Below are 15,951 nucleotides of genomic sequence, written 5' to 3'. Positions count from 1 at the left end.
TCAGGGACCCTTCACCTCCTGCCTGTCTAACTAAACAGTTCTTGTGCTTAGAGGCCAGCAGCTATTTATACAACCTGCCAAACTCACTCTACCTAGAAGGGTGTTTTCCTGCCCTCAGGCCCTGGGTCTCAAGTGTTGACTTCTGGTCCCAGACTGGCTCTTTCCCTATATCCCTTCTCCCTTCCTCTTCAGACGCCACAGCCTCAAAGCATTAACTTCTTTCAACTTGTCAGAATTCGTCCTAGAACTCGAGCTGCCTGAGAGTGAGCAGTACTGGACCACTGGTGGTCTCAGCGACAAAAGCCTGTGCCCAGCTTCACATAGATCTATCTGGTCTGGACCCAAGACACTCCCAGCAGCTAAAACAAGTCCAACACCCCCTCTTGCAAGCTCCTAACGCCAAGGCTGCTGGACAGTCCATAGGACACTCCCTTCTGGGAGAGGGACACAAGCAAAAAGTTCAGACTCAAGACACAGGACATTGAGCTGGGGCTTAGGCGAGTTTATTTCTGTATAAATCATTACAAAACCAGATCTGAGGCTGTCACCGCCCACTCCCATTACCTCTGTGTGCAGGGCTCACTGCTGGCCAGTCTCCCCCAAACCCCAGTCCACAGCCTCTTTGCAGGCTGTGGAAGAATGGGGGGTACCCACACCTCACCTAGTCCGGCCCTTAATAAAGTGCTTAGGCAGGGGACAGAACCCAGCCCCTATCTCTAGTCTCACACTAAACCTGGGGGAAGGTACTTCTCTCCAAAGCCCTCAGCATCTCCAGACAAAGGCTTCAGGAAGCCCTGGTGTGGCTGGGATACCCCTTCCTCGGCCCACAGGCTCCTTCGGGCAGCGGGGACGCTCTCCTGTAGAGGGCAGGAAGAGAGGCCTGGCCTTTGTAGCCCAGTAAATGGCAGCTGGATTGAGGGGCGAGAGAAACAGCTTCACGTTTGCCCCAATGCTGTCAGAGCTCCCCCAGCCATGGGGCACTTGCACAAAAATACCCTAAAGTTTCCAGAAGGAGGCAGGGAAGGGTACCCCAGGCTCCCCATCCCCAGGGAGCTGAGTGCCCCCCCACCCAGTGAGGAATGGTAGCCGAGGAATTTACACTGAAGTATAACAGAGAGTGAGGGTCTCTGCACACGGAGATATGATGTCATCACAGCATACCAGAAAGACAAGAGGGCCTGTCCAAGGTCACTCAGGAAGAAACCAGGAACCGGACACCGCCTCCTACCTCCTAGGCCTCCCTACCATTCCTGGAACTCCACGAATTCTCTGGCCTGGCCTCCTGGCCGCTCCTCCCCCACACAGTATCTCTGATTCTGGCAACTGTGGCGGCAACATCAAGTCCCCAGATCCTTAGGACAGGACCTCATTGTCCCAGCTAAGGAGGGAGTGATTTGGGGGCCCATTCCTGGGGCTCTGAAGCAAAGCCTTATGGGAAAAGACATGTCCTAAGCTTCAGATTGACTCAGAAAGACCCCTATACCCTGATAGACTACGCTCAGACCCTGACTAGACGAGAAAGACCCCCTGACACCCGATTAAACCATACAGAATCCCAAATCCCTGATTGGCCAAGAGATAACCACCCCAGTCCCGACTGGCTGGAGGAAAAACCCTCATCAAGGCCCTGATTTGATTGGCTGGGAAATACTCCAGCCAGCCTGAACTGGCTGGAAGATGGCCATGGTCAAATGGCTGGGCCCAGAGCCCCTTCACTTGTATCTGTCTGAGGTCCGTGGACAGGATGGCTAGGTCCAGGAGGGGTGGGAGAAGGTAATGCCATAGAGCTGGGCCCAGGATGAGAAGACCCTCTTTTCGGTGATGAAGCGGTGGTGATTGCCCTTGCGACTGTGCTCATTCTGGATGTAGGTGACACACTCGTCCGGCCCCTTGGGTTCATAGTAGTGGTATGGCATCCGCTGCAGGCGGGGCCGCTGGCTGGGCATAGCAAAAGGGGAGTCAGGGGCAGGCGGGCAAGGTGGATGCCTGTTAGGGGTCTTTTCTACTCCTCACCTGCTCCAGAGCCTCGGTGGAGTCAATGTCTGCCCTTCCCCACCTCAGTTTCCCCATCTATAAAAATATGGGTATATTATATATATTCATGCATGCATGCACACACGCGTGTCTGTGTCTATGTGTGTGTACATGCATAGATTAGGTTGGCAGAGCCAGCCAGTTTCTTTTAAACAAAATGTAACCTTTTTCTTTTCCCTACAGAGCAGCAGTGGGGGCTGGGGGTGAGGCAGTGGTTAAGAACTGGGAGCTGGGGAGCCTGGTACCCCTGACAGCTTCTGAAACCTTAGTTCCCTCATTAAATACCCTTCTCAATTCGTTTGCACGCAAGAAATGGGGAGGATGGCGCTCCGGGTTGTGTGAGGACGAATGAGGCAGGACATGATGCTCTCTGCATGGCCAGCACGCAGCAGAACACGGCTAGCACTCCGTGGCTTCCCATCGAGTCATCACCAAGACCCAGCTTGGCGTAGAAGGCCCTGGGGCAGCTCCCAGAAGCCCACCTCTGCAGATGAGCATGGATACCATCCCACAGAGGCCCTCAGAGCTACCTCACCCATGTCTCCAAACCTCCCGGCTCCACCCTGTCATCAGCAACTGGGTGCGGTCCCCAGGGGGAGCTCACCTGCAGTAGTCGGGAGGGACCATGCCATACACGTGTACATGGTCACACAATTCCACCGCAATCACCATGGTAAACCAGCCTGTGCTCAACCAGGAATGCGACTTTTCCCTGGGGGCAGAGAGGAGTCACAGTGAAGGGACATACAGACAGGGTACGGAGCAGGCAAGGTGGACTGATCAACCCCAGGAGGTTCCCGGCTCTACCCACTGTCCACCCAGGCTCTGCCTCAGGATCAGACACTTCGTACCACCCACTGCGGGGACACTCACGCCGGCAAAGGGGAGGGCACAGGGGAAACAGGGCATGAACTCAAGAGGCTAATTAAACAGGGCAGGCGGGGCGGGCGTAGCCATGACCACGAAGCACGCAGGCCGTGGCTGCTCCTCCCCTGGGACCAAACAGTATGGATACGAGTCGGAGGATGATTTGGAGATGAACACAGGACAAGGCATGAAGAGCAGCCGAGACCCTGGGGCTGCAGCAGCCAGCCGGCATGGTGACTTAGGAAGCACCTGACATGTGTCTGAGCAGTGCTGTCACATATGCCCTAGAGTCCTTAGGCAGTGCAAAAAGCAGAATGCAGAATGTGTCATTTATGATATTTTAATATTGATTACATCTTTCAAAAAAAGTATGTATATATGTGTGTGTGTGAACATTTATTTGTTGCTTTGTTTAATTTTATATTTTACTCATTTGTTTGGAGACAGGGTCTCTCTCTGTAGCCCTGGCTGTCCTCGAAATCTTATACATATACATTCATGCCTTGTGTATGTCTATATACATACACCATATGAATGCAGTGCTCATAGAGGCCAGCAGAGGGCATCAGACCACCGGGAACTGGAGTTACCCATGGCTGTGAGCTGTCTGTCCTTATGTAGGTGCTGGGAACCAAACTCAGGTCCTCTGGAAGAGTGCAGGTGCCCCTAACCACTGAATCACCTCTCCATCCCTTACACCTTAAACTGAAAATGGTTTGCATGTATTTGACAGAAAGTAGTTCTTTGAAACATTTACAAGAAAACGACACTTCTGACAAGTCTGTTAAAGAAAACAAAGATGACTAGAGTTGCCAAAGACTGGAATAGAAGAAATGACTGCATTCCCTTACGGATGCTGAAGGAGGAGTCCACAGATAACTATAACCATAACTATAACTGTAACTATAACTATAACTATATATACACACACATATATATATGTGTATATATGAATGAGTGCATTCCCTTAAGGAGGCTGAAGGAAGACTCCATATATTTTATATACATACGTACATACATGTGTGTGTGTGTGTGTACATTCCCTTACAGATGCTGAGGAGGAGTCCACAGATAACTATAACCATAACTATAACTATATAACTATATATAACTATATATAACTATAACTATATATATAGTTATAGTTGTAGTTATATATAGTGCATTCCCTTATGGATGCTAAAGGAGGAGTCCATCCATATATTTTATATACATACATACATAAGTGTGTGTGTGTGTGTGTGTGTGTGTGTACATTTCCTTACGGATGCTGAGGAGGAGTCCACAGATAACTATAACCATATATATATATATATATGAGTGCATTCCCTTAGGATGCTAAAGGAGGAGTCCACGGACAACTACATACATCAGTCTGACATCCTACATGAAATGGGCCGACTCCTCCAACCCTGTGAACTACCCAAGATGAACAAGGGTGCCTGCACGTTCTACAACTAGAGCATTAAAGATGCTGAATCGGGATTCCTAGCCTAGAACAGGGCACTGCAGCTCTAATGATAGAATGTGTGTTTAGAATTCTTTGGGCCCTGACTCCCACACCTAGAGCTAAAAACTAAAACAACCAAACTAAACATTTTCTAGAAAGGAACGCATCAGGGCCCGACAGTTTCACCAGTGAACTCTACCAAGACTTAAAGGAACAGGTTCTGCACAATCTCACCCACAAGACAGAAGCAGGACACTTGTCAATGTGGGACCCTGATACTCAAACCTAGAAAGAACCATGACAGCGAAACCAGCCTGGGGTGAAAGCCCTAGTCGGAGCAAAGGGCAGGAGAAGGGAAGAGGCAGAGACTGGGAAGGAAGAAAGGAAACTGTATCTGCGTAGAACAGGACTATTAATGTGTGAAAAACATTACAAAGAAATCTAGAACTAGCAAGTTTAACAGTCAACAAACAAAAACTAATCATTTACAAAATACTTGTATTAGACTGTAGAGGGGACTCAGTGGATGACATGCTTACTGTGCAAGTGCCAGGTGGCCAGCACCTGCCTGAATCCCAGGCAGGCATGGTGCCCATGTAACCTCAAGCGTCCAGTGTGGGAACACAAGCGATACCTAGAAAGAACTGGTTTGATAGCCTGGCCAGATCAGTGAGCTCTGGGTTCAAGGGAGAGTGTCTGCCTCAGTAAATCAAACAGAAAGATGCAGAAAAACGGCTGGGCAGTGGGGGTGCACGCCTGTAATCCCGGCACTTGGGAGGCAGAGGCAGGAGTATTTCTGATTTCGAGGCCAGCCTGGTCTACAGAGTTCTAGGACAGCCAGGGCTACACAGAGAAACCCGGTCTCAAAAAACCAACCAACCAACCAAACAAACAAACAAACAAAAACCAACTAAACAAACAAACAAAAAAAATCCGACTTTAGCCTGGGGACTCTACCCACGTGTGCATATCTGCATGCATGCACATTGGGACACACCCATCAATACACATGAACACACAAACATACACACAGGAAAAATAAACTAACAATGAATACCTTTGATCTAAAAATAAAAATTAAACTTGTTATAGCTACAAATCTTTAAAAATAATTAGGTATAAAGGGGGCTGGAAAGATGGTTCAGTGGTTAAGAGCATTTACTGCTCTTCCAGAAAACCTGGGGTCACTTCCCAGCACCAGAAACCATTTTCTGACCTCCTCAGGCACTGGGTACGCATGTGGTGCAGAGACACATGCAGGCTCATACACATTATTAAAAAAAAATGTATAAAACTACCACCGTAAGTATAGAAGATGCCGAATCAGTAATCCTGGCCTGTATGTTGAACAAATTTTAAAGTAACATTAAAGTTAAATGCACCTACTATTATTTTTGTCTGATTTTTGACATAGCTACCATAAAACTGTAAATTACATGTGACCCACATTGTATTTATAAAAGAGGGACAACTAGGCTGAGGATTGAGTCAGAGAAACAAGTTAGGAAAGATTTTTCCTTAGAACAGACCATGCTGGACGCACCTGTGTGCTTGAAGCAAGGCATGCTGGGAATAGTCTAGAGTCTAGACTCTACATTAAGTGCTGAATTATGGAAGTACCACCTAAACAGTGGTTCTCAGCCTGTGGGCCATGACCTCTTTGGAGTCAAATGACCTCACAGGGGTCACAGATGGGATATCCTGCATATCAGATGTTTCCATTACGATTCATGGCAGTATTAAACTTACAGTTATGAAGTAGCAACAAAAATAATTTTATGGCTGTGGGGGTCACCACAACACCAGGAACTTTATATGTTAAAGGGTTGCAGCATTAGGAAGGCTGAGAACCACAGACTTAGAAAAATGCTAGGAATGGATTGAACACAAAGCATTCTGGGAGCCCCTGTTGCCTTGGTGTGGAGCATGCTGGGAAATAGCCTGGGGAGAGGGGCAAGGGGGCGTCTTGAGGCCACGGCCAACACCGTGAAGATGACCAACGTTAAGAGGTGAAGAGAGCTGGGGGAACCTGACCAGAGGGTGGCAAGAAGTGACTACAGCCTCAACAGTGCATGCTGGGAGCATCAGGCCAGGGATGGCCGCAGTGGGCAGGCGGGAGGCTGGTACCTGTCCTTGCCCGTCTCACCCCGGAAGAGGTCGTCAAACTGCTGCATGCGGGCGGGAGAGACGGCGTAGGCCTCCATGTGAGGGAACGCGAGGCCCGCCCTCTGGATGACGCGCAGGAGGCTGCCCTGGGGCTTCTGCATCTTGTTTGGAGGCCCCCAGAAGATGAATACAGTCTCAGGGGTGCGGTTGACAAATTCCTGGGGCTTCCGCAGCACGCGGAACACACTGGAGTGGGCCACTACGCGGAAGGTGGTTTTGTTGCCCACGTCGGCCGAGTAGCCGGTGGTCGGAGCATCGTTCATGCGGATGGTGCACTCGGCCCGCTCGATCTCAGGGCCCAGTCTGGTGCCCAGCAGGTGGCTGGAGCTGGTGATGATCACACACTGGTTGCACCGGGACGGCAGCGTCTGTGGGGCAAGGAGGGACACCATCAGGAACGGTCTGTGCAGGGTCCCGGGTGCTGCACAGTCAGGCTGGGGACCGTTGCAGTCTTTCAAAACACATTAATTTAGGTTCTGCAGATATTCCGACCTAGCTAGGGGACGAGCTGGGGACGCACGCACGCGCCCACGCAGGCCATCTCGGCAGCAGCAGAGGCAGTCCCACCCTTCCGTGTGATGCTGGGGGAGTGGCTGAAGGAGGGAGAGACTGAAGAAGAGAAGGCAAGGGAGGAGTGCGGATTATCGGACTACATTATATGTTTCATAAAAATGTCGTAAGACACCCACTATAGGAATGGATGGGGGAGGGGAGGGGACAGGGAGGGACTGGGGAAGAGGCAGGAGAAGCTGAGTTCAAGCTGTAAAGTAAATAACTTAAAACCCATTATATAATTAACATATACTAATAAAAAAGCGAAAAAACAAAACAAAAATAACGAAAAAACAAAACAAGAAAGAAGCATAGGTTGGGGAAACGGACAGCGTAATACACAGTAGGAAAGAACATGGGAGGCGGGCGGACGATCAGAAACGAAGACCTGGGATTTCTTTAGAACTAACTGCCTGTAGAGTCACATCTGAAGAACAAGTTACCACTTAAGGAAAACTTGCAGGCCAGAGGACCAGCAAGCACAAAGATACAGGTGGCGCACCAAGAAACAGAAGACAGACTGGCTGGAACCCAGCCGTGTGCAGAGAGCGCTTTCTCCAAATGCACCAGGCCTCCATACAAGTTCTCCAGAGCTTCCAACAGGCTCCAACACCCGGAGACACAGCTCCTCTAGCTGGGCTTCTGGTCATCGGGCTGGGAGGGCAAGCCAGCCTCAGACGGGTTGCCGTCAACCCACCACACTCAGCTGTTCAACTTTCTTCTCTCCCATCCCTCGTGAGAACACCTGTTACAGGTCCTTTCCCAAGGAGGGTGTGCCCAGAGCCAACGGCCCTCCACCACAGACACAAAGTCTCTGAAGAAAATTCAGCAAGCGAGGGCAGTCTGCATGTGTGAATCTCACAGATACCGTAGGGCAAAGTAGAGGTGATCGTGCTGAATCCTATTAGACTCCAGTTGCTTGACCTTTCTGAGTTGCTGCACTTTGGCATGGACTGGGAGGCTCGGACCCTCCCATGCCTGTGGTTTTAGCTGTGACCACCTCATCTCTACTAAGGAGAGAACAGTATCGCTCCTGACTTGTGTTCTCCAGAACCTCCCAAGTTTGTGGGGTGTGTCCCTGGAGAGCCGTGAAAACCAGAAGTCTAACTCTGAAGATAAATTCTGTTTTGAGACAGGGAATCTGTATAGTCCTGGCTATCTGGAACTTATTCGTAGACCAGGCTGGCCCCAAACTCACAAAGATCCGCCTGCCTCTGCCTCCCAAGTGCTTGGATTAAAGACGTACACCACCATGCCTGGCCATATATTTTTTTTCAAAATTACATGTATGTGTGTGCATGTGTGTTTGGGGGTGAGGCATGCTATGACACACACGTGTGGAGGTCAGAAGACAGCTTGCTGGAGTCAGTCTTTTCCTCACACTATTAAGTTCCAGAGATTGACCTAACTCAGGACATCAGGCCTGGTGACAAGCACCTTCACCTACTGAATGATCTGTCTCACCGGACCAAGATATTAAACTTTTTAACACTAATGGTAGGACCCTAGAGAGAACTAAGGCTTACTACAGAACACTCGTCCAAGATCCCACCCTGAGGAAAGGATCTTAACTCTTGGGCCTCATCCATCCTCTCCTCTCAGAGGCATAGGGGTATTGGAAAGAAGACTAGGGAGGTGGGGCTATCAGCCGTCAGGGAACGCCCACAGGAGCTGCTCTACCTTGTTGCCGAGGATAGGGAAGTAGGCGCTGGAGAAACTCCACTTCTTGAGGTTGACGGGCCGCCGCGTGCGGCCCCGCAGGGAGCCGTAATGGAAGACCTCGTTGGCACTGTTGGAGCTGTAGAGGATGAGGATGGTGATGAGGGCAAAGAGGATCACAAACACTGCTGACCGCTGCTCCTGGAGAGGGAAGAGGCCACTGAGGGTCCAGGCTCACATAGCGGGCACGGTGCCCACCCCCCTGGCCGCAGCCATCCATGACCCAGACACCACGTCCTCACAGACATCCACCTCTACCACGTTCCTTTCCATTCGCAAAGGATTGAGCCTAGAGCCTCATGTATCTGAGACAACTGACCTCTGAACTATCCCCCCAGTCCAGTCGTGCCACTTGCAAACTGCTGCCCCTTCAGAAGTTTCGGTATTCAGTAGCTGAGTACTGGATCTGGGTAGGCCTTGATCCCGGGCCAGGGGCTGAGGCCCGCAGAAGGTTCTCAGAAGAGCCCCCAACATGGGGTTGCACACTTACCATCCCCAGGGCTCTGGAGGCTGAGGCCTGAGGATTGCTGCAAGTTTAATGCTAGCCTGGGCTATAGGGTACAGGAAACGAGTGTTTGGAGAGGCTTTGCTGGACTGAATTGGGTGATGAGGTTCCCTAGGGGATGCCTAGGTCCAGGCCGGGAGAGGGACATCCAAATGCAAGTTCATGTCTTCGTAAGTTGTCAGTGTGCAACTGGCTCCACACACCTTTGGATTCAGCAGATTCAACAAAGACCCATCAGCAGTGTAGTCAGGCCTAGAATGGCTGTACCAGTACTGATCATCTATAGGCTTCCTATCTTGTTATTAGTTCCTAATTCTGTGACCTATTTATTTATTTATTTATTTATTTATTTATTTATTTATTTATAGAAAGCGTCTCATACAGCCCAGGTCACCTCTAACTCACTGTGTAACAATACAAGCTGGCTCTGATCTACTGATCCTCCGGCCCCCACCTCCTAGGTGCAGGGATGACAAGCCGGTGCCCACTACATCAGCAGCATCGGCTGCACACATCGGGCTAGGCACTACAGGTTATCTAGAGGTGGTAAACTGTGCGTGGGTTATATGCCATTACCAAGCCATCCTATGAGAAGAACCTGAGATTACATCCTCGGATTTCTGTTTCCTCGGAAATCCCGGAAGCAACCTCTTATAAATACGGAGGAATTTGTCACTCCCCCCTCCATGCTCATGTGTTTTGCCTGCCTGGTAAAAATGGATCTGGGTTCTTTTAAGCATTTTCCCTCGCCAAAGCGGTTTAAGATTTCTTGGTAGAGGGCGCTGGAGAGACACTAAAGGAAAACCAACAACCTGGGCAGGACCCCTAAGTCCCTATAGGGGGCCTGAGACGCCCCAGATTATGGGGACCACAGATCAAGTGAAGCTCAGTTCCCCCAGGGCATTCATCTGCGACTAGCTCCAGAAACTATAACTTCCCCCTCAAAAGGCCATGTAGTAGAAGGTGCGCGGGTTATAGCTGTGCCCGCTCACGCAGGGCTTGTGGTCCCGCCCATGGGGCGGGGCCTACACCTGGTCCTTGACTTCAGATCAACCCACTCACTGCAAGTAGAAACATTGAAAGCGAGAAAAGGCATCTAACACGCGGCCTGCCCAGCGACATCCCAACTGAGCAACAAGTGGGGGGCGGGGGGGACTCACTGGAAGCTGACGGCCTTGGTCACATCTTCATTACTAGAGCATTATAATCCAAACCTCAAATTTCAACGCACAGGTCCCACTACATGCTTTTAGCATTTCTGCATCACCAAAATTCAGAAAGTCCGAGTCTAGGAGTCTACATAAGAGCGCTCAACTAGCCATGCCGGAAGCCTTGATTTTCATTCCCAGCATTAATTACATAAACCAGGCACGGGATTGGAAAGGCCCCCTGCTCAAGTCCAAGCACTCGGAAGGTGGAGGCGGGAGGATCAGGAGTTCTAGGTCGCCCTAGGTTCCACAGTGAGGCCACCCTTGGATCTACCCTAGCTATCACACACAACAGTTTGTTCTAAGTCTAACCTTGACCAGTTAGAGAGCTCCTTATTTCCTTCTGCTTGTTTGTTTGTTGAGATAAGTCTCTCTACTTAGCACTGGCTGTCCTGAAATTCACTATGTAGACTAGGCTGGCCTGGAACTCCCAGAGATCCACCAGTCTCAGTCTCCGGAGTGCTGGGATTAAAGGCTTGCGTGTCACCATGCCCGGCTGGCTCCTTACCATTTCTTAGCGTCCCTGTTGCCCCCCCCCCCCCCGCCCCGCTGCCACTGGTAATTCTGTACTGAACTACTACTATCAAAGGACTGTCTGTCCTCCCCCCAGACTCGGGCTAACACAAGCACCTCACACTCTGCCGTGAAGCCTGCGGAAAGGCGTCTGGGGATCAAACACAAAGTAGGTGCTCAGAAAACAGGAACAAATACATGATGGGGATTCAGGTACTCAGACTTCGAACATGGCCATTCCCCCAAGGCCCGGTTCGCCGCCCCATGTCATCTCCTGCACTTCACAGGCCCGTTGCCAGCCCGCGCTTTCCCACTGATCGTAAGTCAGTCAAGCTTTTGGACATCAGAGAGGGCCTTGGGCCCAGAGAGAGCCACCACTCTGCAGCTGAAGCAGACTTTGAACCCAGACCTCCTGGGTACCGACCCTTTCGTGTGGGTGGGTGTGAGGATGCCAAAGCCGGGGCGGGTTAACAGGAGTCCATTTCACAGACGGTTGCGCGAGCGGCTCAAACTGGGGTGAGAAAGGAAGGGACTTACTTTGTTGCTACTCATCTCTCTCCGGCGTCTGCTGAAGGGTAGAGGCCAGCGTCCTGCAGGTGGCCCGGGGGGCAAGGTTGTGGGGTCACACCTGCAAGCCACCAGAAAGGGTTATGGCCGGAGGCCCTCCCCTGGATGCGGCTGGATCTCAGGTCACGCCTCTACGCGACGGCTCTCCAAAGTTTAAGGCTCGGGGCCGCTTCTGTTTTGTCCTGGTTCTCACTCATACTTCAAGCAGGGACGATCCAAAAGTTTCCTGGGTCCTGACTCCCTCCTCACAGACCTCTGAACCCAGGGCTCAGTGAATTCGGTCATTGGCTAATGTGATCTTGGGGTCAAAGGGGCAGCCGTGATTCTCAGAGGTGGACAAGCCTTCCTGCCCCGACCAGCTGTGTGCCTCAACCCACAACCCTCCCCTCCTCCCACCGCTGGGCCTCGCCATTCTACACTTCCAAGCCCCCACCTGTAAGCCTGCCGTAAGTGGGCATCCTCCGGCAGCCACAGGCCAAAAACGCAAAACAAGGATGGCGTAGAGAGGAAGAAAACTAGGCCTGGATCCTCGGAGGGGATCCCCAGATCGGAGCGCTCCCCGGGGAGCCTCTCGGCTCCTCTCACTATCTCCGCCCCCTGACCTAGCTGCTGCTCACTCCCACTCCAGGAATAGCTGGAAACCTCCAGGCCAGAGGGCCACACACTCACCCTGCTCCTGATTGGTCAGACCCGGCCCCGCCCATCGCCAAGCACGACCCCGCCCCATGGCAGCTCCCACTTCCACCCCCAGGCTTCAAGGTTCCCCTGGGCCATCCCAATATCTCCAGTCACAGAGACCCTAGACTTCTGTCTGTCCCCACCGGGCAGTTCAGGAAACAGGCTTATTGGAAGGGAGGCGTGGCTTGTCCTTGGACTCAAACCGTTAGGGCTGAAGCCAGGAGGCCAGAATCCTAGAATCGCCCCCATTAACCCTGACACCTCCAGCGTTCAAAGCGCCCCTGGGTTTGGCCACAGCTCCCAGACAGATCTCGGTCTTACTACCCTGTCTTGCGCATGCCCCGTGCTCCAGACACTTGGAGCACTCCAGGTCCCAGGCCCACGCCCCACTTTCCCACCTTTGCCTGAGCAGTGCCCTCAGCCAGGAGGACTACGGTCCCCCTGGTCAGCCCCGTCACGGTCCTGCTCTGAGAACGCCATGGTCAGAACAGCATATCAGGTGCCAGTGCGAATGTCGGGTCCACACTTACTGGCTGGGGGGCCTCGAGCAAGCCATGTGACCTCTCTGAGCCTCAGTTGCCTCATCTGTGAAATGGGAATAAGAACTGGTAACTCCTGGGGTGACTAGAAAGATGCATGCGGTTGTGACAAGGGGCGCCGAGAGCTTGAAAGTACTATATCAGAAATCCTAAGCCTTCGTTCGGGTTACTCCGTTCAATGCCCGCCCCGGCACCAGCCTGTCCCAGAAACAATCCTCCTCCCCCTACCCCGAGCTAGGGACTTCCCTTACATTACGAAACATGCTCCGGAGCTACGAAAAGCATCGCCGGCCTAGACACTCCTCAAGGCAACGCCTGGAAGGTGCTCTCGCTCCCCTTTGACAGATGAGGAGACTGAGGAGGGATCAGAGAGGCGAGGCGCCTCGCAGGGCGCAGGAGCAGGCGGGGAGGGGGGCCTGGTAGCGTTTGTTTACAGGGCGGAGCCTGAAAGGGTCTCCCAGGAGGGCTCCCCTCCAGCCGTGCGCGCGCCACACAGCTAGCTGGGCGCCGAGTGGCCAGGCCTGGCGGGGAGCTGCTGACTGCGCAGGGGAGGTGGCAGCCCCGGAGCCTAGGCTCAGCCGGACCCGGGGCTGGACCTGCGGAGGCTGAGCCCCGGGCTGAGGGTGAGGGCCGCACCACACCCCGAGCTCGCTCTGGGGCTTCTCCAGGTGTCGGGAGCAGGACACCCCCAAGTGCCTCGTGGGAGGCTCAGCCCCGCGCCCCATCTTCTGCTGCTGCACCCTGGGGTCGAGCATCCTGACCCCGGCTCTGCAGGGGAGGTGTGCGGGGCCGCGGCAGGGTCCCCCCATCTCCAACACGAGAGGCCCAAAGAACCCCACAAGCTTCTAGATCTCGGGGTACAGTTAGAAAGGAGCGTGGGTTTCGGGAAGCCCTGGGGCTCCCCCCTTCTCAGCGGCTCCCCACTCCCGAGGCGCCAGCACAAGTCCCCTCCGACTCTGCCGCCCGCCCCCGCGCAGCACCCGCTCACCTCCCGCCGGGGAGCGCCCGGCCCCCCGCGGCCCCCGCACCCCGTCACATGGCGCCGGGAGCCGAGAACCGGGGTCCGCGCTGCTCCGGCCGCCCAGGCCCCGCCGCAGCTCCGGCCCGCCGGGTCCTAGCGCCGACGCTCGCAGACCCGTTAGGGGCCGGCGAGGGGGAGGAGCCTCCGGTTGCGGATGGCCCCGCCCCAGGGAGGTGCCAGAGAGGAGAGATGCTCTCCAACAGCACCCCAGTCCCAGGCAAGCCTGATAGACACAGTGAGTACTGGGCTGGCCAGGGCTGGCTACATAGAGAGATCTTGGCTCAACTCTCTTCATTCTGCCCCCCAAATACTCATTGTATTTATGTGACTAAAAGGAAGCAACCTGGACCCCACTTACTGAGCAGCTCAGTAGTTAGAAATACTGACCACTCTTCTAGAGGACCTGGGGTCCATTCCCCAGCACAGTCCTAGGGGGAATCTGTTGCCCTCTTCTGGCATCCATGGGTACTGCACAAATTTGTGGTACACAGACATACTTGCAAGCAAAACATCCATATGCATAAAATAAAACGAAAAATTAAAGAAAAAAAGCGATTGAGGGCTAGGAAAACAGGCATGTCAGACATGATGCCGTGTGTTTTGCATTTATTTTTTGAAACAGCATTTTCCCCGTGTAGCCCTGGCTGTCCTGAAACTTGCTCTGTAGACCAGGCTGGCTTTGAACTCACAGAGATCCCTCTGCCCCCCCAAGCGCTGGAATTAAAGGTGTGTGCCACCCAGCGATGTCATGTGTTTGTAACCCCAGTTCTGGGGGTGTGAAGAAAGGAAGGTCTTTTTTCTTCACACCCCCAGCTAACACATCCTACCTGGGCCTTCCAGGTCAAGGAAAGAACATTGGAGGTTGACCTTTGGCCTCCAAACATACATGACCATGCATATATGTACACACGCATGTGCGGAAGCTACCTATGTAGCCTGTTAGAAGGCTGGGAAAATAATCAGACACTGCCTACCCATAGTGCTCTGAGAGGCTGCTAAACAAGGGTCAACGTGTGTGCCTGAGAGGGTGGCTGGGACATTTACAGGATGTTTAGGAACAGAAAGCAAGTTTAAAGAGTTCCTCATTGTGTAATTACTTAGGAAAACACCGTGGTAAAACTTTCTGTTCCACACCCTAGGTACCCATCAGGCCCTGCAGATGCACATAGTGACGTTCACAGCTGGACAGTTTGAAATACAAAAGTGATAATAGTCCTCATATCTACCAACAGGAGAATGGGAAGTTTGGATTGGTTTGGATTGGTTTTCAAGACAAGGTTTTTCTGGGTAGCTTTAGCTGTCCTGGAACTGGACTTGTAGACCAAGCTGGCCTTAAACTCAGATCCACCTCTGCCTCCCCATGCTGGGATTAAAGACATTTGTCACCACCGCCTGGCAAGGCTTTTTTTCTTTTAAAAAAAATGTTATGGAATATTCATACTGTGGAATATCACACGACAGGGCAATGATAAACTATAGACACACTGGTGAATATTGGAAACCTAAGGAGTGAAAAAACCAAAAAACGATTTCAGCGCGGCGGGGGCATGCCTGTGGTCCCAGCACATGGCTAATGAAGTGGATGTAGTGGGGATAAAGCTATCTTCCACCAAATACCACATTTAAAGGCAGCCTGGACAACTGAGACTGTTTTTAAAAAAACAAAACCAAATGGAACAAAACACCGGTTTTTCTTCGGCTCTTTTTCCAGAAGCCCCGCCCCCAGCCCCACCCCTCCCCCACTCCTCACCCCCATCCAGACTGCCACTCCTCCCCCTGCCTGTAGATTAGGATGTAGCTCTCAGCTACTGCTCCAACACCATGCCACGATCCCCACCATGATGCTAATGGACTAAGTGTCTATAGTCACAACTATAACCCACGATTCAATGCCTTCTTTTATAAGAGTTGCCTTGGTTGTGGTGTCCCTTCACAGCAATAGGACACAAACTAGGACACAAACAAAAAAGTAAACCTACTTGGCATTGCCAAGGGCAGAAGATAGCCTAAGCCCGTATCACTGATTAAAGTTTTAAAAGCACCAGGGAAGCTGCACATTACAGCAATACTCACGTTGAGTTCAAGAGGCTTGTATCATTCATTTGCATTATAACTTACTAATATAATATAAT

General features: G+C 52.1%; 1 protein-coding gene across 4 annotated transcripts; it reads right to left on the bottom strand.

Annotated features, from left to right (window-relative positions):
- Positions 1-481: 481 nt before the first annotated feature.
- On the bottom strand, positions 482-13,938 carry St6galnac6 (ST6 N-acetylgalactosaminide alpha-2,6-sialyltransferase 6). 4 transcript variants are annotated; one of them, XM_052182194.1, is made up of 8 exons: positions 13,787-13,936; positions 12,658-12,844; positions 11,552-11,879; positions 9,279-9,496; positions 8,750-8,929; positions 6,479-6,885; positions 2,639-2,746; positions 482-1,934 (listed from the first exon to the last, which is right to left on the bottom strand). In XM_052182194.1, exons 4-8 carry the CDS (start codon positions 9,279-9,281, stop codon positions 1,688-1,690), a joined length of 945 nt encoding a protein of 314 aa, XP_052038154.1. In that variant the 5' UTR covers positions 9,282-9,496; positions 11,552-11,879; positions 12,658-12,844; positions 13,787-13,936; the 3' UTR covers positions 482-1,687. The 4 variants fall into 4 exon arrangements, with proteins under 4 accessions (XP_052038154.1, XP_052038152.1, XP_052038153.1 ...); XM_052182192.1 differs by lacking the exon at positions 9,279-9,496 and having other exon boundaries at positions 11,552-11,642; positions 12,790-12,844; XM_052182193.1 differs by lacking the exon at positions 9,279-9,496 and having other exon boundaries at positions 482-1,938; positions 11,552-11,642; positions 12,790-12,844; positions 13,787-13,935.
- Between the last annotated feature and the right edge of the window lie 2,013 nt (positions 13,939-15,951).

Source organism: Apodemus sylvaticus, chromosome 5 (genome assembly GCF_947179515.1).
Source record: "Apodemus sylvaticus chromosome 5, mApoSyl1.1, whole genome shotgun sequence".
NCBI classification, from domain to species: domain Eukaryota; kingdom Metazoa; phylum Chordata; class Mammalia; order Rodentia; family Muridae; genus Apodemus; species Apodemus sylvaticus.
Note: the sequence above shows the minus strand (reverse complement) of the source record. Positions and strands in the feature narration are given on the sequence as shown.

Excerpts from the sequence above, each read along its gene's own strand:
- St6galnac6 (XM_052182192.1), bottom strand. The coding sequence starts at position 12,815 with ATGGCTTGCTCGAGGCCCCCCAGCCA. Across the intron at positions 11,643-12,789 it reads TGCTCGAGGCCCCCCAGCCA|GTGTGACCCCACAACCTTGC; the intron begins GTAAGTGTGGAC and ends GGTGGCTTGCAG. Across the intron at positions 6,886-8,749 it reads TCCCTATCCTCGGCAACAAG|ACGCTGCCGTCCCGGTGCAA; the intron begins GTAGAGCAGCTC and ends CTTGCCCCACAG.